Source organism: Oncorhynchus nerka, linkage group LG8 (genome assembly GCF_034236695.1).
Source record: "Oncorhynchus nerka isolate Pitt River linkage group LG8, Oner_Uvic_2.0, whole genome shotgun sequence".
Taxonomy (NCBI): Eukaryota; Metazoa; Chordata; class Actinopteri; order Salmoniformes; family Salmonidae; genus Oncorhynchus; species Oncorhynchus nerka.
In genome coordinates this window covers 23819075-23845487 of record NC_088403.1, presented here as the reverse complement: position 1 = coordinate 23845487, position 26413 = coordinate 23819075, and the positions used below count along the sequence as shown (strand labels likewise).

Genomic DNA, 26413 nt, shown 5'->3' with positions numbered 1-26413 from the left:
GGCTCAGGGCGATATTAAGTTAGCTCAAGCCTTTGGCTCATCAGGCTACAGAGGTTCAACGGCCTGCTCTGCCAGAGATCAGGGAAGCCAGGCGTGCCACCAGGGGTGAAGGAGTAACTATAAGAACTAATTAAAACCATGCTTCACTCCAAACCACTCTTACCTACATCCCTCCAGAATAAGCAGGCAGGAGAGATTTAAAGACCTTCTTGGAAAGGGTTTTATTTGATCTTTTTCTTATGCTTGAGGGAAAGGAGTGTTCAGTTTACAAGCCTGCGGGCTCCTGCTTCTGTTTTTCCTGGAGCAAAAGGTGCTGACTCTCACTTAATGATTCCTGTTTACAGCATGTTTTATTGTAGCCCTGCTCAATGTGGATCTGGAATCCCCCCTAAAGTCAATGCTCTTGATACAGCCTGATTCTATCCATATTGTCCCTCTAGAACATTCCACAAGGGGAATAAAGTGTTCAGAGATGTGTGGGGTGAGGCGGCCCGGGTGAAATAATGATAATAAGTTAACTCTGTATTGTTTTCTCAGTGGAGGAATTGGACACTTTCATGTTTCCTACCGTGGGTGGAAGCCCTAACTAAGTCCAGTGTTTTGGGGGGAAACAGCGCGGCAGGCGTGCGTCACATGACCCCGCCGCCCAGCTGATCCTCTGTGAGGCGAGCATAGCCTCTGGTGCATACCATGGGATCCAGTGTCTGTCTGCTCATCATGACACCAGCGGGAAACACACGAGTCATGCCTGGGTAAGCAATACAGCCTATCACAATGTCACAATAGCCGTTGGTGTACCGCACCTGCACTCTCTGAAGAAAAAACATGAAGACTCACTTCAAGTGCTTCTCCACCATTTTCTGCCTGCGATGCATGGGATTTGCACAATTTAGCATGCGTCTAATTTATAATGAGATTGGCTTACAAAGAGAGATGGTGGCAGGCAAGTCTGTGGATGTTTATTCTACTACCCATTAACCTCTGACCTGATGGGATCGGAGGTCATCCTTGTGGGACGAGTTAAGCTTTTGACGCCATAACATTAATACGCGGCTGTGGAAATGTAATCAAAGCAAACCTTAAACTATATAATGGCTGTCATAGATCAGTAATAATGAGTCCCAGAAGTATCGCTTAAAGCATTTGGAGGACAGTGGCTGGTACATGTACAACACGGTCTGTTACCATATAAATCATTGGGTTGACAATCAAACTCTTACGATGAGTTCGGGCCTGTTTATTGAAAACCAACATATCAAATGGGAGCTCCCATATGCTCTCATCACAATGAATTATAAATCCATTAGGTTGTAGTAATATTTATTGCAGGCTTAGCCTGCATTCCACTATGATGACATCACCAGCAGAGACCCTGAGTATGCCATAAGTGTTTGAGGATATAATTGGCTATATTGTCCTCGTCTGTCCAGTCTGCTATGGATGGTGTTGTTTATGTAGACTGGATTCACTCAGATGTGGCTTGAGGAAAAAACGGGGTCTAACTGTTAAACATAATGAGTAAGAATGTTGGTCATTGTTATTGGCTGGCTTGAAGTATTCAGGGGATCGTAAAATGGGAGGACACCACCCTTGACAGTAAGACGTTGGGAGGTCTGGTATGTAGGTTGAGCTGCGGTGGTGTTGACTGTGGATGAAATGGCATATCCCTTGTTGTTTAGGCATCAGACAGGATACAAAAACATTTCTGCCCCCGTTACAGAACACACCCGCAGTAGGATAACGCAGAGCAGTGTTGAGGACTCAGTAGAGGATTGTGGGTAGTCTATTATTTATGTGGGTAGGTGGGCCGCACCTTCCCCCGTGTGCCTCCTGGTAGGACTCCAGAGTTCACTTTGACTGTGGGCGTTCACCCATGAACACTATTCCATGCAGGAATAGCGTTCTGACCAGGCACGTTCATCCATGGGGGCTCCGCTGTGCAGGAATAGCGTTCTGACCAGGCACGTTCACCCATGGGGTCTCCGCTGTGCAGGAATAGCGTTCTGACCAGGCACGTTCACCCATGGGGTCTCCGCTGTGCAGGAATAGCGTTCTGACCAGGCACGTTCACCCATGGGGTCTCCGCTGTGCAGGAATAGCGTTCTGACCAGGCACGTTCACCCATGGGGTCTCCGCTGTGCAGGAATAGCATTCTGACCAGGCACGTTCACCCACGGGGGCTCCGCTGTGCAGGAATAGCGTTCTGACCAGGCGCGTTCACCCATGTAGTGGACTGCGGGTTGCAGAGCAGCCGACCGCTGCAGGTGACCGCACAGTAATACCTCTAGTCCCTTTGAAGAGTGGTTCATTTGTGAGAGCTTGGTCAAGCGGAAGCGGCACAAAAACCTTCTGTAGGGGCCAAGAGACCACAACGGTCATTCAATATTTAAGTGGTGGTGGGTTGCGGGCTTCGCATCGTCGTACACTGCCGCAGAGCAACTACAGATGTTATCTAGTCTGAGTGGAGTAGTCTACATATTTCGCATGCAAGACTAAAACCCAGATAAATCCATACTAGCGGTCACCCAAGACTTCGGGTCAGAGATTCTCGATGGTGAGAATGTAACTAATGAGCCTAATGGATGATCTATATTTCATCAGCTTATTAACACACTTTCGATTCACATTTGCATTGATCCCCAGTCCAGTGAACCTTGTGCATGGAGGGCAAATCTGTTTAAGACAGAAGGCTTTTAATCCAGTCTAAAACCCACCAGGAACGTCTGATGACATTACCAGACAACAAGCTTTGATCATCATTCCCTATAAACAAGTATTCTGTAAACTAAGGGAGGGAGGATAGCAGAGAAAGGCAACAACCGTCCTGCATGCTACATAGTACTGTCCAAAAGGCAGTTGTGATGTCAGTCTGTAGAATCTAAGTGAAGGATTTGGGCAGCAGCAGGGACTTGTCCTTCCGCCCATGATGGTATTACTGTAATTAAAATCGTGGAAGAGACTGCAGTGTTCATTTCATAATTGTATAAATGTAGATGGGATAGGCCTCGTCTTGTTTCACGTTGCTGTGATTACATTTGGGGGGGGTTGTACCACCACAGCGAGTAAGAAGTCTCCCTCCGGCGAAGTAAAAACCCATAACACGGAATGACAGACTAACTCTCCCATTTGTTAGGCTGATCAAAGTAGTAGGCCTCCATGATCCCCACCAGTAAACAAGCCAGTGGTGTTTTAGGTTTGGCTCGCCATACAAGGAACAGTTTTATCACATTGCAGAATTGTAAAAAGAGAGAAAGTACGCCGTCTGGCTTTTACAAGAGCGATGACTATGTGGGTCCCCCCAAGACCAGGTTTAAGGACATGGAGCCAGCAGTCTGTGCTGGTTGGCCCACTGAGCCACCCGACAGGCTCATTCTACTCTCCCTTTCTCTATGTGCGGGGGGCACCAGCTGGGGACTGACACTCAGGCTGTACTGAGCCATGACACGTGTAGTCCAGCTGTGTCCAGGCAGGGTCAGGTGCACAAAGAGGCATCAAAGGATCAGGATTACGGCATTGTGTGAACAGACAACTTCCTAATATGGATGCCATACGCGGTATAGGATGGTTCAAGCCAAGGCTCATCTGGGGCTGAAGTTTAAGAGAACCAAGTCTACAACCAAGATTTAATCCGCTCTACTCATAGGGGTACTGAAAAGCTAGACTAGATTAAATGGTTAACTAGGCCTGTGGAGTGAGAGTTCTTGCTGGATGTTGGCTACCTCGGTGTCTGAGAGCCAAAGGCCCAGAGGTCTTCAGACCCCATTAACACCACAGAGCCGGGCAGGCGGCCAATCAAACCTCCCTTTGAGTCTCAGATTCAATGCATTCCTTTTCAAAATGGGCCACACCCTCAAAGGCCATCATGAATTCATTAACCACATGCAAATGAGGCATTGTCTATTTTCAACGACTAGGAGCTGTGTTCCACTGTTTTCAGGGGCAGGAGTTGGCGGATCCCAATCACTCGCCTTGATAAATATTGAAGCATGGGCTTAGTACACTTCCGCCCCCTGATTCATGTACCCACTGAAGATGGAGTGGGTTTCTTTATAAACGCCTGACTTTAGACCTCTTGCCAAGTGTCGGTGCTCTTTGTGAGGACAATGCCACATCTCCTTGGGTTCAGTTCTGCATGGCTACACTCCTCTAATACAATGTTGGTACATTCACACATACTGCGCCACTCACAACCTTTATCCTGGCAACTCAAAGCTTCGGTCTGGCTCTGGAGACACTGACCCTCACGAGGACATTTCTTCCATCACCATGGGGATATACAGTGCCTTGAACTTTGCGACCCCCTTGAACTTTGCGACCTTTTGCCACATTTCAGGCTTCAAACATAAAGATATAAAACTGTATTTTTTTGTGAAGAATCAACAACAAGTGGGACACAATCATGAAGTGGAACGACATTTATTGGATATTTCAAACTTTTTTAACAAATCAAAAACTGAAAAATTGGGCGTGCAAAATTATTCAGCCCCCTTAAGTTAATACTTTGTAGCGCCACCTTTTGCTGCGATTACAGCTGTAAGTCGCTCGGGGTATGTCTCTATCAGTTTTGCACATCGAGAGACTGAATTTTTTTCCCATTCCTCCTTGCAAAACAGCTTGAGCTCAGTGAGGTTGGATGGAGAGCATTTGTGAACAGCAGTTTTCAGTTCTTTCCACAGATTCTCGATTGGATTCAGGTCTGGACTTTGACTTGGCCATTCTAACACCTGGATATGTTTATTTTTGAACCATTCCATTGTAGATTTTGCTTTATGTTTTGGATCATTGTCTTGTTGGAAGACAAATCTCCGTCCCAGTCTCAGGTCTTTTGCAGACTCCATCAGGAGTCATTCTTCCAGAATGGTCCTGTATTTGGCTCCATCCATCTTCCCATCAATTTTAACCATCTTCCCTGTCCCTGCTGAAGAAAAGCAGGCCCAAACCATGATGCTGCCACCACCATGTTTGACAGTGGAGATGGTGTGTTCAGGGTGATGAGCTGTGTTGCTTTTACGCCAAACATAACGTTTTCCATTGTTGCCAAAAAGTTCAATTTTGATTTCATCTGACCAGAGCACCTTCTTCCACATGTTTGGTGTGTCTCCCAGGTGGCTTGTGGCAAACTTTAAATGACACTTTTTATGGATATCTTTAAGAAATGGCTTTCTTCTTGCCACTCTTCCATAAAGGCCAGATTTGTGCAATATATGACTGATTGTTGTCCTATGGACAGAGTCTCCCACCTCAGCTGTAGATCTCTGCAGTTCATCCAGAGTGATCATGGGCCTCTTGGCTGCATCTCTGATCAGTCTTCTCCTTGTATGAGCTGAAAGTTTAGAGGGACGGCCAGGTCTCGGTAGATTTGCAGTGGTCTGATACTCCTTCCATTTCAATATTATCGCTTGCACAGTGCTCCTTGGGATGTTTAAAGCTTGGGAAATCTTTTTGTATCCAAATCCGGCTTTAAACTTCTTCACAACAGTATCTCGGACCTGCCAGGTGTGTTCCTTGTTCTTCATGATGCTCTCTGCGCTTTTAACGGACCTCTGAGACCATCACAGTGCAGGTGCATTTATACGGAGACTTGATTACACACAGGTGGATTGTATTTATCATCATTAGTCATTTAGGTCAACATTGGATCATTCAGAGATCCTCACTGAACTTCTGGAGAGAGTTTGCTGCACTGAAAGTAAAGGGGCTGAATAATTTTGCACGCCCAATTTTTCAGTTTTTGATTTGTTAGAAAAGTTTGAAATATCCAATAAATTTCATTCCACTTCATGATTGTGTCCCACTTGTTGTTGATCTTTATGTTTGAAGCCTCAAATGTGGCAAAAGGTCGCAAAGTTCAAGGGGGCCGAATACTTTCGCATGGCACTGTAGGCCTAGCCTACATTACCTCTACAGTATACAGTGTTATGGCAGGTGGTATTTAGGCAGGTAAAGCAGAGGGGGCTGGTTGGGTATCATGCCAGAGCATGGTCTCCTCCTTGTCCCCCCCGTAGAGAGGGACCACCCACAGTGGCCAGTGCAGGGCGACAGTCATCTGGCTGTCCGTCTGTCTCTGTCTGTCTGTCTGACATTCACCACATTCTCGACCCGGCAAGAGGAGCAGGAGCACACAAACTCACCGCTCAAGTATCAACACACTCCTCTCCATAGACATACAGGGACTGCTTGTAAGAAAGAGGGACAACTGCTCGGTCGACTAACTCTCATCCCATCCAATGTCATCCTCTTCCCACCATTTTCTGTAAATTACTGCATTATCTAGCAGTCTCCAGATTTTTAATTATTTTTATTTCACCTTTATTTAACCAGGTAGGCTAGTTGAGAACAAGTTCTCATTTGCAACTGCGACCTGGCCAAGATTAAGCATAGCAGTGTGAACAGACAACAGAGTTACACATGGAGTAAACAATTAACAAGTCAATAACACAGTAGGAAAAAAAAAAAAAGGGGGGAGTCTATATACAATGTGTGCAAAAGGCATGAGGTAGGCGAATAATTACAATTTTGCAGATTAACACTGGAGTGATAAATGATCAGATGGTCATGTACAGGTAGAGATACTGGTGTGCAAAAGAGCAGCAAAGTAAATAAATAAAAACAGTATGGGGATGAGGTAGGTAAAAAAGGGTGGGCTATTTACCGATAGACTATGTACAGCTGCAGGGATCGGTTAGCTGCTCAGATAGCAGATGTTTGAAGTTGGTGAGGGAGATAAAAGTCTCCAACTTCAGCGATTTTAAAAGTCTCCAATTCGTTCCAGTCACAGGCAGCAGAGAACTGGAACGAAAGGCGGCCAAATGAGGTGTTGGCTTTAGGGATGATCAGTGAGATACACCTGCTGGAGCGCGTGCTACGGATGGGTGTTGCCATCGTGACCAGTGAACTGAGATAAGGCGGAGCTTTACCTAGCATGGACTTGTAGATGACCTGGAGACAGTGGGTCTGGCGACGAATATGTAGCGAGGGCCAGCCGACTAGAGCATACAAGTCACAGTGGTGGGTGGTATAAGGTGCTTTAGTGACAAAACGGATGGCACTGTGATAAACTGCATCCAGTTTGCTGAGTAGTGTGTTGGAAGCAATTTTGTAGATGACATCGCCAAAGTCGAGGATCGGTAGGATAGTCAGTTTTACTAGGGTAAGTTTGGCGGCGTGAGTGAAGGAGGCTTTGTTGCGGAATAGAAAGCCGACTCTAGATTTGATTTTAGATTGGAGATGTTTGATATGAGTCTGGAAGGAGAGTTTACAGTCTAGCCAGAAACCTAGGTACTTATAGATGTCCACATATTCAAGGTTGGAACCATCCAGGGTGGTGATGCTGGTCAGGAGTGCGGGTGCAGGCAGCGAACGGTTGAAAAGCATGCATTTGGTTTTACTAGCGTTTAAGAGCAGTTGGAGGCCACGGAAGGAGTGTTGTATGGCATTGAAGCTCGTTTGGAGGTTAGATAGCACAGTGTCCAAGGACGGGCCGGAAGTATATAGAATGGTGTCGTCTGCGTAGAAGTGGATCAGGGAATCGCCCGGGGACTCGGTCATATGTAGGATGACTATTCTCCTATTAGCCTTTAGTATGACATCCCCATCATTAATTTCTCACTCCATTTTCACTATGTAGGACACAAGGGTAGAACACGAGGTCATAGAATAATCTTTCTCCTTGGCAGTGAGAGTGTGGTTCTCTAAGACTCTGCAGGGTGAGGTTACTCAGCACCAGTATCAGAGCAGTCTTCGTTACACGGATGACCTGCGCTGCAGTGGCGTTGGGTAATATCTCCTCCAGGAGTCTGAAACCGGAGACGCAAACCAACCTGTCCATCACGCTAGTTAAGCATTGGCCTTAATTAGCACCTGGCCTCTTCACCTGCCACAGCACCCCCCCCCCCCCCACCCCCCACAGGGCCTCTCATGACCTTTCACCTAACCGGTCCTCCAATTACTCCTTCACCCCGCCCGCAGATACTAAATCAATGTATTTTTATTGTCAGTTCAGCTACAGACTACAGGCCCCATGAGACCAGAGGGAGAGTCAATATTGAACTATAAAACGTGCCTTCCTGTATTATACTTATGCTAAAATGTTTATTCTATTCTACGGAGTCATTTACTTTATGTTCGTATTCTTATCTTCTATTGTTGCATTGTTGAGAAGGAAACTGAAAGTAAGCATTTGGTTGGACGGTGTATACCATGTGTATCCCGTACATACGACTAATAAAACTTGAAACTGTCAGGTTCAGGGGAGGTTTAATAAACAGTACTGGGCCATGAGATTCTCTGATTTATTAGTGGAAGTGGAAGAGAAGCAAAGGCTGAGAAGAATTTAGGCGAATTGGGCGGAGATGACATGTTGAGACGTCGTTTTGTTGGATTAAAAGGTCTTTCCTTCCTGGCTGACATCATGAATGTCAAACGGTCATCTCAGTGCTGTTGAATTATGGTGAGGGTCAGTGGTGTAAAGTACTTCAGTAAAAATACTTTCAAGTACTACTTACTGTAAGTCATTTAGGGTATCTGTACTTTACTATTTGTGATGACTTTTACTTCACTACATTCCTAAAGAAAATAATGTACTTTTTACTCCATACACTTTCCCTGACACCCCAAATGACTCTTTACATTGTGAACGCTTATCAAGAGAACATCCCTGGTCATCCCAACTACTGTTGATCTGGCGGATTCACTAAACACAAATGCTTTCTTTTTAAATTATGTCTGAGTGGTGGAGTGTGCCCCTGGCTATCCGTAAATTTAAAAAATGTTGCGGTGTGGATTACTTAATATAAGGAATTTGAAATGATTTATACTTTTGATACTTAAGTACATTTGATCAATTACATTTACTTTTGATACTTAAGTATATTTAAAACTAAACACTTTTACTCAAGTAGTATTTAATTGGGTGACTTTCACTTGAGTCATTTTCTAATAACATATATTTACTTTGTCTTAAGTATGACAGTTGGGTACTTTTTACACCCCTGGTGAGGGTACAGAGAGTAATAACTGGTCAGACATGCAGTTTCTTTTAACCTTCACTCAAAACCAATATGTTATGACCAAGATCTCAGAAAAGGGTCTTGACCTCAAAGGTTCAAATAACTCACATTTTGTCATTGATCCCAACAATAAAATACAAACATTTTCACGGGTATAATAAATAGTTATTCCAAAAGAGTCACTCTGAGCCTTGTTCCATTGTTAGTGAATACAGAATAGTTGTGTGCAAGATAAAATATTTAATGATACATCTGTAAAAAAACGACAGAAAAACAACGCTGAGAACACATTTCCATGAATCAATAGCCTAAATTCCCAAAGACCAACCGTCACCATTTCCATTTGACCTTGTGCATCTTCCAGAAGGATACCTTCTCTTCCATATTGATGGCCATGGATTACCTTTCAACATGGTGCACGGGATGAACACTAAAACATTCATCTGGGGGCGGCAAGGTCGAAGACAGGAATGTCAAAACACCGAGACAGGAAGAGAAAGGGGGAGAAAGGAGAGAAAAGGTATGACTGACAGAAGGCTTGTCAAACCCTGTCCGCAAACACAGCAGCCGTAGGCTTTGCTGCAGCCTGTACCCGCTAACCTACACTGGAGAATGTCCTGTTTCTAACTCAATCAATTAGCTCGGCTAGCAACGGGATACATGCCTGGAGACTCAAACAACAACCACACAAAAAACAACCCCAGTCAGCCTAGTTATTTGTATGTCTAAATATATCTCTCTGTCGACAGTAATGACAGGTCACTGGTTTGCATAGCCTTGAACTCCCTGGAGCATACCATCACGGATTTGTGATTTCACTTCAAAGGCAAATTATGTTGCAAATTACAAGTTTAGATGCACTCTGGGAAAAATAATGTAAAGCAGATATGGGATGCAGTGTGAAATTATAAGCATTTTACTTTACTTCCATGCCCCTGAGCACTAATGCAGACACACAGGTCCACTTTTGCCCTGCGTCAACCCTGCCTTTAACGACCTTTGACTTCCTATTGACCCTGCTGACGACCATGCAGGCAGCAGTCTGTTTGACCTATCCAGGCCCTGTAATTGCGGAGGGGTCAGGGATAGAAGACAAAAGTGCAAACCCATAGAGAACACATTATCATGAGATCTGGGGCAAGTTAGGCAATTTATGATCAGGTTTAGGTTCGGCAAGGATAAAACCTTGAACATCAAACCACTGGCTCAGACCTTCCCATTAGATTTAAAGTTTGAGACATCATCTTACAGGAGGTGAATGTTACATTGGCAAGGCTCTGCTGTTTATCTTCCAAATGATTCCTTCACGTAGGAATTCGGAAAATGTTTAACCTTGTTTCAATTCCACTGAATGCACCTCATGATTTTCCTCAGTAAAACGCAGAGGAGTCTTCGAGTTAAATCTGAAAGGGTTCAAACATTTTTCAGGATACCTGAAGTATTCCAAATATTCACTTAACAGTTCAGAGCCTCAATTTGTTTTATAAAGAGGGATGGAGAAAAAAAAAACTGTCAGTTTCCATGGTGATTCAGGGAAAAGTAGAAAGTAATCAAATGTGAAGAATTTGCATGAGCGCACACACCATCCCACAATTAAATAAACATACTTCACAGTTGGACGACCTCCTGATAGTCATCCTTTATGAATAATGAGGGCTAGGAGGAGATTCTAATGACGCATGATAAAAGAAGGAACTAATCTCTGGAAGCTGGGGAACCAGAGCATCCGTTCTATGGTGAAAGGCTGTGAGACAGACGGCTGTGTGTGTGTGTGACGTCTGGTTCCGCTCAGGGTTTGGCTGAGAACAGGAGTAGCTCCCAGAGAGAGGGAACACTCATTACAAGAACACCATCTTAATCAATCTCCCACATGTCGCAAACTACAGCTACGCGACCAAGGCTCTCTACCAAGGACTAGACCGAAGGATTCAAATAGACACCTGCTAAAACACACACAGAGATATACACAGACAATTTTATTTTTAAATTTTTTAGCGACAATGACCATGACTCTCAACACCCACTGCCTTAGTGTAGAATCCTCTTCACAATCCAAATCATCCTACCAGACCGTATACAGACCGTTTTAGATGTGTGATAAGTACCATACAGCCATAGCTCGTTAATACGGCCTCCTAACAATTAGATCAGAGCTAAAACATTGTCGTATTGGCTTGTAAACTCACTGGCAGGTGCAGAACGCAGCCTAACAATAAGGTTGTGAAATGTTTCACCTGGGTCAAACAAAGTATCAACATGGCATGAGCCATCTTTCTGACGATGACCTGATGAACTGATGATCTAACGTTTTCTTCTATGCTCAGCTCTGCTCTGTTTATGATTAAAAGCATATCACCCATGTCACTGAATCGAGTTGAGAAAGGACAATGCCATATGACCACTGGAACAGACCCAGATTCATTTTCCAATTTAGTTGAAATTGAAACATTTCTCCATATAGTCTATGGCAGGGATTTAAATAAACACAGATTATCGACATCACAGTGTTCTTGACTTGTAGTAGCCATCAAATCACGACGCCTAGGGCTCCAAATCCCAAAAGCTTTCTCTGAGCAGGTGAGGTGTAAATCTGACTGGGACTAGGTAATCCTAACCCACGATTCAGCCAAATATTTTATTACATTTTCTCTGCGTTTGTCTGAATCCTGGCCTAGGATTAGACCTAGCCCAGTCTAATCTACACCTCACCTGCTCAGAGAAAGCTATAGGAAGCCTCACTGTTAGTGCTTTATTATTCAGTCCTTAGTCCTGGGCTTTGTACCATTCTCACATTTGAAGGATTCATGGGAAAATATGGCCCTTATCTTATCCGTGGTTGACAAAACACAGACTTCAGAGCGGTCCGCTATTCATTATTTTAACTTTCACTGAGACAGATTGAGTTTGTGTTTTGGAATATGTCAAATGAAAGGGGTCGCTAGACTAAATATTGGAGAAAATAAGTGATTGAAAACAAAAGTTTAAATACAAATCTCTTATCATGCTACTAAATCCAAAATGATTTTTGCAAAAAATTGAGGAAGCCCCTCATTTAGTTTCCAGCTTTACTGAAACGTATTTGACTGTTTATTATATAGGGCTGTGTTCTGGGGCCTGCGTTTCTCACTGTTTATTATATAGGGCTGCGTTCTGGGGCCTGCGTTTCTCACTGTTTATTATATAGGGCTGCGTTCTGGGGCCTGCGTTTCTCACTGTTTATTATATAGGGCTGTGTTCTGGGGCCTGCGTTTCTCACTGTTTATTATATAGGGCTGCGTTCTGGGGCCTGCGTTTCTCACTGTTTATTATATCGCTCTCTTCATCACTCAATACCTAGGTTTACCTCCACTGAATTCACATCCTACCATACCTTTGTCTGTACATTATACCTTGATGCTATTTTATCGCCCCCAGAAACCTCCTTTTACTCTCTGTTCCAGACGTTCTAGACGACCAATTCTTATTGCTTTTAGCCGTACCCTTATTCTTCTCCTCCTATGTTCCTCTGGCGATGTAGAGGTGAATCCAGGCCCTGCAGTGCCTAGCTCCACTCCTATTCCCCAGGCGCTCTCTTTTGATGACTTCTGTAACCGTAAGAGCCTTGGTTTCATGCATGTTAACATTAGAAGCCTCCTCCCTAAGTTTGTTCTTTTCACTGCTTTAGCACACTCTGCCAACCCGGATGTTCTAGCTGTGTCTGAATCCTGGCTTAGGAAGACCACCAAAAATTAAGAAATTTTAATTCCAAACTACAACATTTTCAGACAAGATAGAACTGCCAAAGGGGGCGGTGTTGCAATCTACTGCAAAGATAGCCTGCAGAGTTCTGTCCTACTATCCAGGTCTGTACCCAAACAATTTGAACTTCTACTTTTAAAAATCCACCTCTCTAAAAACAAGTCTCTCACCGTTGCCGCCTGCTATAGACCACCCTCTGCCCCCAGCTGTGCTCTGGACACCATATGTGAACTGATTGCCCCCATCTATCTTCAGAGCTCGTGCTGCTAGGCGACCTAAACTGGAACATGCTTAACACCCCAGCCATCCTACAATCTAAACTTGATGCCCTCAATCTCACACAAATTATCAATGAACCTACCAGGTACCCCCAAAGCCTTAAACACGGGCACCCTCATAGATATCATCCTAACCAACTTCCCCTCTAAATACACCTCTGCTGTCTTCAACCAAGATCTCAGCGATCACTGCCTCATTGCCTGCATCCGTAATGGGTCAGCGGTCAAACGACCTCCACTCATCACTGTAAAACGCTCCCTGAAACACTTCAGCGAGCAGGCCTTTCTAATCGACCTGGCCGGGTGTCCTGGAAGGATATTGATCTCATCCCGTCAGTAGAGGATGCCTGGATATTTTTTTAAATGCCTTCCTAACAATCTTAAATAAACATGCCCCATTCAAGAAAATTAGAACCAGGAACAGATATAGCCCTTGGTTCTCCCCAGACCTGACTGCCCTTAACCAACACAAAAACATCCTATGGCGTTCTGCATTAGCATCGAACAGCCCCGTGATATGCAGCTGTTCAGGAAGCTAGAAACCGTTATACACAGGCAGTTAGAAAAGCCAAGGCTAGCTTTTTCAAGCAGAAATTTGCTTCCTGCAACACTAACTCTAAAAAGTTCTGGGACACTGTAAAGTCCATGGAGAATAAGAACACCTCCTCCCAGCTGCCCACTGCACTGAAGATAGGAAACACTGTCACCACTGATAAATCCACCATAATTGAGAATTTCAATAAGCATTTTTCTACGGCTGGCCATGCTTTCCACCTGGCAACTCCTACCCCGGTCAACAGCACTGCACCCCCAACAGCAACTCGCCCAAGCCTTCCCCATTTCTCCTTCTCCCAAATCCATTCAGCTGAAGTTCTGAAAGAGCTGAAAAATCTGGACCCCTACAAATCAGCCGGGCTAGACAATCTGGACCCTTTCTTTCTAAAATTATCTGCCGAAATTGTTGCCACCCCTATTACTAGCCTGTTCAACCTCTCTTTCGTGTCATCTGAGATTCCCAAAGATTGGAAAGCAGCTGCGGTCATCCCCTCTTCAAAGGGGGACACTCTTGACCCAAACTGCTACAGACCTATATCTATCCTACCATGCCTTTCTAAGGTCTTCGAAAGCCAAGTCAACAAACAGATTACCGACCATTTCAAATCTCACCATACCTTCTCTGCTATGCAATCTGGTTTCAGAGCTGGTCATGGGTGCACCTCAGCCACGCTCAAGGTCCTAAACGATATCTTAACCGCCATCGATAAGAAACATTATTGTGCAGCCGTATTCATTGATCTGGCCAAGGCTTTCGACTCTGTCAACCACCGCATCCTCATCGGCAGACTCGACAGCCTTGGTTTCTCAAATGATTGCCTCGCCTGGTTCACCAACTACTTCTCTGATAGAGTTCAGTGTGTCAAATCGGAGGGTCTGCTGTCCGGACCTCTGGCAGTCTCTATGGGGGTGCCACAGGGTTCAATTCTTGGACCGACTCTCTTCTCTGTATACATCAATGAGGTCGCTCTTGCTGCTGGTGAGTCTCTGATCCACCTCTACGCAGACGACACCATTCTGTATACTTCCGGCCCTTCTTTGGACACTGTGTTAACAACCCTCCAGGCAAGCTTCAATGCCATACAACTCTCCTTCCGTGGCCTCCAATTGCTCTTAAATACAAGTAAAACTAAATGCATGCTCTTCAACCGATCGCTACCTGCACCTACCCGCCTGTCCAACATCACTACTCTGGACGGCTCTGACTTAGAATACGTGGACAACTACAAATACTTAGGTGTCTGGTTAGACTGTAAACTCTCCTTCCAGACCCATATCAAACATCTCCAATCCAAAGTTAAATCTAGAATTGGCATCCTTCACTCATGCTGCCAAACATACCCTTGTAAAATTGACCATCCTACCAATCCTCGACTTTGGCGATGTCATTTACAAAATAGCCTCCAATACCCTACTCAACAAATTGGATGCAGTCTATCACAGTGCAATCCGTTTTGTCACCAAAGCCCCATATACTACCCACCATTGCGACCTGTACGCTCTCGTTGGCTGGCCCTCGCTTCATACTCGTCGCCAAACCCACTGGCTCCATGTCATCTACAAGACCCTGCTAGGTAAAGTCCCCCCTTATCTCAGCTCGCTGGTCACCATAGCATCTCCCACCTGTAGCACACGCTCCAGCAGGTATATCTCTCTAGTCACCCCCAAAACCAATTCTTTCTTTGGCCGCCTCTCCTTCCAGTTCTCTGCTGCCAATGACTGGAACGAACTACAAAAATCTCTTAAATTGGAAACACTTATCTCCCTCACTAGCTTTAAGCACCAACTGTCAGAGCATCTTACAGATTACTGCACCTGTACATAGCCCACCTATAATTTAGCCCAAACAACTACCTCTTTCCCAACTGTATTTAATTAATTTATTTATTTTGCTCCTTTGCACCCCATTATTTTTATTTCTACTTTGCACATTCTTCCATTGCAAAACTACCATTCCAGTGTTTTACTTGCCATATTGTATTTACTTTGCCACCATGGCCTTTTTTGCCTTTACCTCCCTTCTCACCTAATTTGCTCACATTGTATATAGACTTGTTTTTTTTTACTGTATTATTGACTGTATGTTTGTTTTACTCCATGTGTAACTCTGTGTCGTTGTATGTGTCGAACTGCTTTGCTTTATCTTGGCCAGGTCGCAATTGTAAATGAGAACTTGTTCTCAACTTGCTTACCTGGTTAAATAAAGGTGAAATAAAAATAAATAAATAAATAAATAAAATATAGGGCTGCGTTCTGGGGCCTGCGTTTCTCACTGTTTATTATGTAGGGCTGCGTTCTGGGGCCTGCGTTTCTCACTGTTTATTATATAGGGCTGCGTTCTGTGGCCTGCGTTTCTCACTGTTTATTATGTAGGGCTGCGTTCTGGGGCCTGCGTTTCTCACTGTTTATTATATAGGGCTGCGTTCTGGGGCCTGCGTTTCTCACTGTTTATTATATAGGGCTGCGTTCTGTGGCCTGCGTTTCTCACTGTTTATTATATAGGGCTGCGTTCTGGGGCCTGCGTTTCTCACTGTTTAATATGTAGGGCTGCGTGCTGGGGTCCGGGTTTCTCACTGTTTATTATGTAGGGCTGCGTTCTGGGGCCTGCTTTTCTCATTGTTTATTATATAGGGCTGCGTTCTGGGGCCTGCGTTTCTCACTGTTTATTATGTAGGGCTGCGTTCTGGGGCCTGCGTTTCTCACTGTTTATTATATAGGGCTGCGTTCTGTGGCCTGCGTTTCTCACTGTTTATTATATAGGGCTGCGTTCTGGGGCCTGCGTTTCTCACTGTTTATTATATAGGGCTGCGTTCTGGGGCCTGCGTTTCTCACTGTTTATTATATAGGGCTGCGTTCTGTGGCCTGCGTTTCTCACTGTTTATTATATAGGGCTGCGTTCTGGGGCCTGCGTTTCTCACTGTTTATTATATAGGGCTGCGTTCTGGGGCCTGCGTTTCTCACTGTTTATTATTGTGTTTTGGTTGCCATTGCGTTTGCTTCGCCAAGACAAGATTAAGCAGTGTGAGGGAGCAGGAATGTCAGTGATGGCAACCTCTCCTGGAGACGCGAGCTGGCTCACTCAGCCACGTGAACCTGCCTTACCCTCGGCTAGAGTTTCAAGGGAGAGGGAAGAAAAGATGGGTAGCTAGAGGGAGGGAGAGAGAGAGAGTGAGATACTGTGTACTGACACAGTCTCCCCCCAGAGTTTGTTCTCTTTTTTTGGTTTAGTCAGTTTAGGCTGTAGTAATAAAACTCCCTAGAGTCTTTACTCTAGGGAACTACAGTATATCTCACCTCCAGTGCAGAACCTTTGACACACACCCTTACACTTGCTGCTGACTGGACCTCCCACCTGTTACCCTCTCTGGGCCCTGCACCTCTCCCCACCCTGGTACTGGAGAGAGCCCATGCACCCTAAATAATTCCCACAGTGGTGGACGTCCACACTGGAGTTTATTGGAGAGAAGAGTCCTCTCCCTCGGTCAGAGGGGTCTCAAACTCCCTATATCTGGATCTCTCCCAGGCAGAAGCTCTACTGAATGCAGGGTGAAATATGGAGCCTGTCTGCCCCAACAGAAAAGGATTTCCAGCTCCACCAACATAGATCAGTTCAGCTCAACTCCCCTGTGCTTAACATCCCGGACAGAATAGCTCTAAAAATCACAGCATGGAAGCTAACCAACACCTGAAATCTTGGCTCACAATCAAATCTCCATTCCTTTCCTTACCTTGAAATGTCCTTCCAGTCACTGCCAAATTCCCTCTGCTTCTGTTTTCACACTAATTCAATCCAATGAGTCCCATGGGAATAAAGCACAGCGAAGCACCTACATAGATCATCCTAAGTGACATACACACACCTGACTTTCAAATAAATACAAATATTTTAAAAATAAATCAAGCTATTACCGGTCCGCCACAAAACCAGAGCTACCCAACCAAGAACCACTTTGACTGATAATAGTTACCTTTGGTTTTACTGTATCTGAGTGAAATGTCAAACTAAAGCAGGAAATGGGGACAAATCAAATCCACACATGGAAAAGGGATTAACCAATCACATGATCAGCAGCAGGGATAGATTCATTTCCAGCATGTTGACCAGGAATCCTGGAGGTCAGCCATTTAACAGGGCAGGAGTGAATAGGCCTACCGTGGTTGTATGTAAAAGCCACAGAGGTATTTGAGTGGTTTGGTCTGTTTGCAGTGAGCGAGCAGGCTTTTTCCAAGCCACCCGCAATGCTCCACACATCCCCTAGACAAGAGTATACAGCCTGGGTCCTGTCTGTGAGCAGCTCTGCTGAGTGGGGCGTTTCGCTGCCTGTCTCTGCTGGGCTACAGCACTCGAGACAATCACAGAGAAACACAGAGAGAAGAAGAGGGGGAGAGGAGAGAGAAAGTCAGGGAAGGAAAGAGGATGAGAGCCAGTGAGAGGAAGAGAAAGGTGCCGGGAGTCAAGGAAAAAGATGACCACAGCAAATCATAGCCTTTCCAGAGACAATGAGTCACAGCCACAACACCTCTTCACACCGTCTGAGCACTCAGACGCCGCACAGACACGTGCAACAAAGACGCCGCACAGCCACAGTCTTTCCTGGATTGGACGTAATAAATCAGCCTGGAGGTACCGAAAGATAATCAAACATACCCAGAAGTTGCTGTACAACATCACCACTTATGAGGGGTAGCTGGTTCCTGAAAGGTAGATAAACAAGAAACAACCCCTCCAGCCTCCTCCCCCGCAAACTTCTTCCTAGTTCAGAGGGTTAATAATTCATCCAATCATCGGTGTCAAGGAAATTAAATAAAACAGAATCAAACCAAGAGGCTGTAACAACACTCACAGTGAAAGGAAACAGTGCCTCCACCCACTGTGTGTGTTTAATGTTTAACCAGGCGGAACCAGGGCAGTCAGTCATTCATGACACAGTACAGTACGATCTCACAGAGGTATGGCTCTGGCTCGCCTCAATGACATGGAACAGAACCACGATCTCAGGGTCTCACAGGCCCAAACCAAGAACATGACAATGTTAAGTCCCACAGGGACTAAGCAGCATGGGTACTATAACGTTTAGAGACGCCCTACCACTATCTGGCCGAGAACACTGATTAAATGTCAATCAAACACAAACATCTAAGGGAATGTTTGAGATGACCTCATCTCAGACATTGCAGAGAAGGTCATTATATAGTATTTTCTTGTTAGTTCAAAATGACGAAGATGATTGTACATCCTCTGGATGGGCATCAATCTGTTATTGACCATATGTTACCCATTAACACCATAAACTAATATCTTCATTGTGTTCTGTAAGTTCATCACAGCTGTGGTAAAACACAGCAGACCAGGATGAGACTAAGCCTGAGGTAATGCTTTACGGGTGTTCTGGAGAAGGTTAGATTTAGGACATGTCTGTCCGATGCTTAGGGATTCACTGTTGGAGTAAACAGGACATTTCTTTACCTTCGAAAGAGAGGAAGACTCTTGGCAATGGCTGGAGGAAGCTGGAGACACAAGTGAGGAGGAGAGAGAGAGCCAGGAGGGTGGATCTGGCTCCTATCCAGGCGGGGTCTTCACGACCCCCTCCGGCCACCTCATTACAGCAGGGCCTCAGGAACCACACCTAGTCCAAATAACCTAAGGGAGAGAGCGGTGCATCACTGGTCAGACTACAGTACCACAGATGCAGCAAGGATGTTCAAATTCAGTCCACGAGGGCTACACCACTGCTAATTTTATTCTCTTCCCGGTAGTTCATAGATCCCAGTAATTGATTGATTCACTCATCTCGTTTCCCAGGTCTGAAACAATTCCTGATTAGAAAGGTAGGATTAAAACTGGCAGTGCTTGCAGCCCTCCATGATCTATTCCTGTCCTATGGCGTCTACTTCCTGTTCTAATAATAACAATAAATAATAAGGATCCGTGTTAAAGGAGAGATCGAGTGTCACACGACAGTTACATCCATCAGTTACCGCGTCCTTTAACATGGCTCCCTGTTATGGAACGAGATTCATCTACACAAAAGAGCTGGGGGAATCTCCTCTCTGCCTTCACTCTGCTTCCATTATTGGACAAGAGGTGTTCCATTATTGATAAAGACAGGTATTACCAGGGGACTTTCTCCTGTAGAGAGATTATCTTACTGCTAACCAAAGACTGAGCTTCTCACTGCCTCTGAAAAACTGAGCAGGCTCTTCTGCCCATGGCCATGCCACTCAATGTATTATGCGCAGAGTATTCATTTTGGTTTAATAGAAAATAATTTTAAAAAATGGGGAAACAAAATGCACCCAAACAAAGGCAGATCTATATTCTCATGGCTTATAGATGAGGGTGGGATATCTATGAAACTTTCAATTTGGGATGCAGCTGACAGAAAGGTTGAGGCACTGGGATCAGATGAACCATATATCACCCAGCTGAAATGTAACCTGCATGACGGGCTTGGGTCGTCGTTTGAGGGGCCGCGTGTGAAGAGTTAGAACGCATATGGAAAAGTGCAGAAGGGCTAAGATCTCTTTGGCCCTCCCTATCCCAGCCCACCCTAGCTGGGGTGAGTTCCAGGAGAGAGAAGCCCTTGCGCTGGACTGGAGATGTCAGCCTCACAGCTGCTTAAACCATCACTGGAGACGGGAGCCTCTACTGCTGCTGAGTGCCAGGAGTCATTACTGTGAGATAAGACACAGGCCTACCATGACACGCCACCTCAGCAGGATTAGACACATACAACTGGAACTTCTCTCCTGCTTTAAATCTATCACGGTCATACTGTATAACCTGTCAGGTGATATCATGGAGATCCCTACAAATATGACTGGCACCTAGCTAGTACAACTGACTTCCCTAACCTCCTAAGGCATGTCTGGCAGCCTGATAGTGCTCCATGTACACAATCAAGCTCCCCATTGATTTACACAACAGCCTTATAAGGAGCAATGCTCCACGTTCTAGTGTACAAAGCCATGTGGATAGCCATAAACATTCATTTGTCTGGCGAGACTGTAATCAGACCAGAAATGCTGCTCCTTGCCAGGAATGCTGGCGATGACAATTAAATTGGTCTCCATAAAGGAGGTGGACTTGAATTAATACAGCAATACATTACCGAAGTGGTATAATGATAATTGGGTTTATTGTGTGTTGCTTGGCCCTTTAATTTTAATTTCCCATCTCTCTTTTAAAAAACTACTAATCGATGAATGTATGACGACATTTTAAGACAAATTTGTTTTTCTTAGATGCCGAACAGGAGATCTGATTTTCTGGCTCTGCCATAATGTCTTTACTGAATGAGAGCAATTCCCAAGGCTGTGTTTTGTAATGGAATATTAAAATTTTACACAATTGAGCATGTTTCCAGTGAATTGGGAAAGTATTCAGACCCCTTGAGTATTTCCACATTTTTGTTAGGTTAGACTTATTCTAAAATTGATTAAATTAATATTCAATCTCAATCTACACACAATGGCCAAGTGAATACAGGTTTAGATTGATTTACATAAGTATTCAGACCCTTTGCTATGAGACTTGAAATTTAACTCAGGTGCATCCTGTTTCCATTGATCATCCTTGAGATGTTTTTACAAAATGATTGGAGCCCACCTGTGGTAAATTCAATTGATTGGAGGTGATTTAGAAAGGCACACCTGTCTAAAAACCAAGTCATGAGGTCGAAGGAATTGTAGAGCTCCGAGACAGGATTGTGTCAAGGCACAGATCTGGGAAGGGTACCAACAAATGTCTGCAGCATTGAAGGTCCTCAAGAACACTCCATCATTCTTAAATGAAAGAAGTTTGGAACCACTAAGACTATTCCTAGAGCTGGCCGCCCAGCCAAACTGAGCAATCGGGGGAGAAGGGCCTTAGTCAGGGAGGTGACCAAGAACCTGATGACCACTCTGACAGAGCTCCAGAGTTCCTCTGTGAGATGGGAGAAACTTCCAGAAGGACAACCATCTCCACAGCACTCCACCAAGCAGGCCTTTATGGTAGAGTGGCCAGACAGAAGCCACTCCTCAGTAAAGAACACGACAGCCCGCTTGGAATTTGCCATAGGGCACTTAAAGACCCTCAGACCAGGAGAAACAAGATTCTCTGGTCTGATGAACACGAGTGAGTTACACGCTCAACCATTGCTATTCTAACTTCCGCAATGCATACAAGGCCCTCCCCTGCCCTCTATTTGGCAAATCTGACCATGACTCAATCTTGTTGCTCCCTTCCTATAGGCAAAAAATAAAACAGTAAGCGTCTGTTCTTAGGTCTATCCAAAGCTGGTCTGACCAATCGGTTTCCACGCTTCAAGATGGCTTTGATCACGTGGACTGGGATATGTTCCGAATAGCCTCAGAATAATATTGACATATACATTGACTCGGTGAGCGTGTTTAAGGAAGTGTATGGGAGATGTTGTACCCACTGTGACAATTAAAACCTTCCCTAACCAGAAACCGTGGATTGATGGCAGCATTCGTGCTAAACTGAAAGCACGTTCCACCACATTTAATCATGGCAAGGCGACTGGGAATATGGCCGAACACAAACGGTGTAGTTATTCCCTCCGTAAGGCAATCAAACAAGCAAAGTGTCAGTATAGAGACAAAGTGGATTTGCAATTCAACGGCTCAAACACGAGACCTATGTGGCAGGGTCTACAGATAATCACGGATTACAAACAGAAAACCAGCCCCTTGCTTCCAGACAAACAAACACCTTCTTTGCCCGCTTTGAGGATAATACAGTGCCTGTCACCGACGCAGCCCGCTACCAAAGACTGTGGGCTCTCCTTCTCCGTGGCTGACGTGAGTAAACATTTAAACGTGTTAACCCTCGCAAGGCATCCAGCCCAGATGATATCCCTAGCCACGTCCTCATGGCATGCGCAGACCAGCTGGCTGGTGTGTTTACGGACATATTCAATCAATACCTAACCCAGTCTGCTGTCCCTACATGCTTCTTGATGGCCACCATTGTTCCTGTTTCTAAGAAAGCAAAGGTAGCTGAACTAAATGCCTACAGCCCCATAGCATTCACTTCTGTCATCATGAAGTGATTTGAGAGACTAGTCAAGGATCATATCATCTCTACCCTACCTGACACCCTAGTCCACTCCAATTTGCTTACTGCGGCAATAGGTCCACAGACGATGCAATCGCCATCACACCGCCCTATCCCATCTGGACAAGAGGAATACCTATGTAAGAATGCTGTTCATTGACTAAAGCTCAGCATTCAACACCATAGTACCCTCCAAACTCATCATTAACCTTGAGACCTTGGTCTCAACCCCACCCTGTGTAATTGGGTCCTGGACTTCCTGACAGGCCACTCCCAGGTGGTGAAGGTAGGAAACAAAATCTCTACTCCGCTGATCCTCAACACTGGGGTCCCACTAGGGTGCGTTCTCAGCCCCCTCCTGTACTCCCTGTTCACCCATGACTGCATGGCCATGCACGCCTCCAACTCAAACATCCAGTTTGCAGACGACACAACAGTAGTAGGCTTGATTACCAACAATGACGAGACAGCCTACAGGGAGGAGGTGAGGGCCCTCGGAGTGTGGTGTCAGGAAAATAACCTCTCACTCAATGTCAGCAAAACAAAAGAGATGATCGTGGACTTCAGGAAACAGCAAAGGGAGCACCCCCCCATCCACATCGATGGGACAGCATTGGAGAAAGTGAAAAGTTTTAAGTTCCTCAGTGTACATACCATAGACAAACTGAAATAGTCCACCCACACAGATAGCGTGGTGAAGAAGGCACAACAGCACTTCTTCTATCTCAGGAGGCTGAAAAAAATGTGGCTCATCATCGAAAACCCTCACTAACTTTTACAGGTGCACAATTGAGAGCATCCTGTGGGGGTGGGGCTGTATCACCTCCTGGTACGGCAACTGCACCGCCCACAACCGCAGGACTCTCCAGAGGGTGGTGCGGTCTGCCCAATGCATCACCAGGGTCAAATTACCTGCCTTCCAGAACACCTACAACACCCAATGTCACAGGAAGGCAAAAAGATCATCAAGGACAATAACCACCCGAGCCACTGCCTGTTCACCCCGCTTCCATCCAGAAGGCGAGGTCAGTACAGGTGCATCAAAGCTGGGACCGAGATATTGAAAAACAGCTTCTTTCTCAAGGCCATCAGATTGTTAAACAGCCATTACTAGCACAGAGAGGCGGCTGCCTACATACATCATTGGCCACTTTAATAAATAGAACACTAGTCACTTTAAGAATGTTTACATATGGCGCATTACTCATATGTATATACTGTATCCTACACTATCTTTTGTGTCTTAGCCGCTCTGTTACTACTCATCCATATATTTGTATATTCTTATCCCAGTCCTTTACTAGATTGTGTGTATTAGGTTTTGTTGTGGAATTGTTGATATTACCTGTTAGATATTACTGCACTGTCGGATCTAGATCCATAAGCATTTCGCTACACTCGCAATGACATCTGCTAACCATGTGTATGTGACCAATAAAATTGGATTTGAAACCAAGATTGGACTCTTTGGCCTGAAGGCCAAGCGTCCCGTATGGAGGAAACCTGGCACCATCCCTACGGTGAAGCATGGTGGTGGCAGCATCATGCTGTGGGGATATTTTTCAGTAGCAGGAACTGGGAGACTAGTCAGGATCGAGGGAAAGATGAATGGAACATCCCTGATCCCTGATGAAAACCTGCTCCAGAGCACTCAGAACCTCAGACTGGGGCAAAGGTTCACCTTCAACAGGACAATGACCCTAAGCATACAGCCAAGACAATGCAGGAGTGGCTTTGGGACAAGTCTTTGAATGTCCTTTAGTGGCCCAGCCAGAGCCCAGACTTGAACCCGATCGAACATATCTGGAGAGACCCGAAAATAGCTGTGCAGCGACGCCCCCCATCCAATCTAACAGAGCTTGAAAGGATCTACAGAGAAGAATGGGAGAAACTGCCCAAATACACACTACAAGTTTTTAGCGTCATACCCAAGAAGACTCAAGGTTGTAATTGCTGCCAAAGGGGCATCAAAATAGTACTGAGTAAAGGGTCTGAATACTTATTCAAATGTAATATTTAATTTTTTCAATACATTTGCAAGTAGCAGTATTTCTGGATAGAGTACAGTCTCGCCAGACTGTATGTTTATGGCTCTCCATATAGCTTTGTACACACTAGATCGTTGTCATTATGCGGTATTGTGTGTAGATTGATGAGGGGAATTTGTTTATCCATTTTAGAATAAGGCCGTAACGTAACAAAATGTGGAAAATGTCAAGGGGTCTGAATATTTTCCGAATACACTGTACATGGAACGTAAATGAGGAAAAAGCAGTCCCATCTGGATTACGACTTGATAAATGGATTGTTTTGGTCTAGACTCGCTCTTCTTCCCGGTTCTATTTGTACAAAGATTCCTACTTTAGATAGAGATAACCACACTGTAATTACAACACATATGACACGAGAGAGAGAGTCTCCATTTAGACCTAGAGCATATAAATAAAAGATGCTAAACAGATAATAATATTCTGAGAGTAAAGAGTTGAACACTGTGTGAATTGTCTGGATCGGTGTCTTCCCTCCGCCTACAGGATCTACCAGAGGGGCTCCGAGTGTTCACACCACACCCTGTCACTCACAAGTTAACGGCTCGGGTACATGGACATGTTGCCAAGCACACGTTTGACCAGGAAGAGTTAAGAAAACAAACGTTTTTGTAATAAAAATTGAGGTTTCAGGGCTCAACAGTGACCTGTTGAATTGAATTAAATAACACTTTTTAACTATATATCTTTGGCTTATAGTCAATCATCTCAGACTCACAATCTTCTATTTTTACTCATATAGTTAATGTCAGACAACGTGACAATCTCAGTCCCAGAGCAAAGGCACACTTGTGATCACGCTGATATATTTGTAATAGTACGTCCTATAACAATTATACTTCTTTCTACTCAATGTAAATGTTAATATAACACGTCTCCCACCATAAATACAGTATGGTGTGCGAACATCAGTGATGAAGAACAATCAAAAACACATTCAATGGTCAGCATTACTTTTCAGATGCCACACAGCATGTCATTTCAGACATATCTTCACAATACTCAACACAGAGAACCGCTTAGAGCAAGTATTTTGGAGATTCTCGATACTTGTCTAAATGAGTTCCCTTTCGGCCGTTCTTATTCCCTTTCCGTCTGTCTACCAGCGGGACCCTGCACCTGTTAGCCCGAGTCCACGCAGCCCTCTCCCACTACCGCCTCTCTTTCAAGGCCCCGGTGAGTGATCTCTCTGTCACAAAGATTGACTGTCCACACACCCCTGTCCCAGCCTAGGACAGCCCAGCCTAGGACCCACCTTATAAGGCTCCTCTCCTGCTCTGTCTCGATCCCAAAGCCCTGGTTCCCTGATCGTTCCTGTGTTGACCCAGTCCTTATCCCCGTCAAACACTTAAGTACCACTGAGACGGTTCCCTGGTGACTAACCCAGAAAGAAGGCAGAGAAGAGAGCGCTGCTGCTATTACATCCAACCGCCTGCAGGACAGACTTGATGAGTGAAAGAGATGAGAAGGAAGGGTAGAGAGAGGAGGAGAGAGAGAAAAGGCTGGTTTCCTATTACATACTCTACTGAAGTCGCCCCCTCCTCGCTTCTCTTTCTCTCTCCCCCTCCGTCAGCTAACGAGACAGCAAACCGATCACCCAAACCCTCCCAGTACTAGGACTCCTACTCCTACCAGGCAGGCAGGCAGGCAGAGGACTCCTACCTCACGCACGCAGGCAGGCTGAGGACTCCTACCTCACGCAGGCAGGCTGAGGACTCCTAC

The 26413-nt window shown here is 45.1% G+C and overlaps 1 protein-coding gene across 1 annotated transcript in view; it reads right to left on the bottom strand.

The window, feature by feature from the left end:
* LOC115132986 (semaphorin-3C-like) overlaps positions 1-26147 on the bottom strand; it is a 47122-nt gene extending 20975 nt beyond the window's left edge. Inside the window, 3 exon segments of the mRNA XM_029665766.2 lie at positions 19047-19148; positions 19151-19220; positions 26075-26147. Coding sequence (XP_029521626.2) covers positions 19047-19148; positions 19151-19181 — 133 coding nt within the window. The 5' untranslated portion in view covers positions 19182-19220; positions 26075-26147.
* Between the last annotated feature and the right edge of the window lie 266 nt (positions 26148-26413).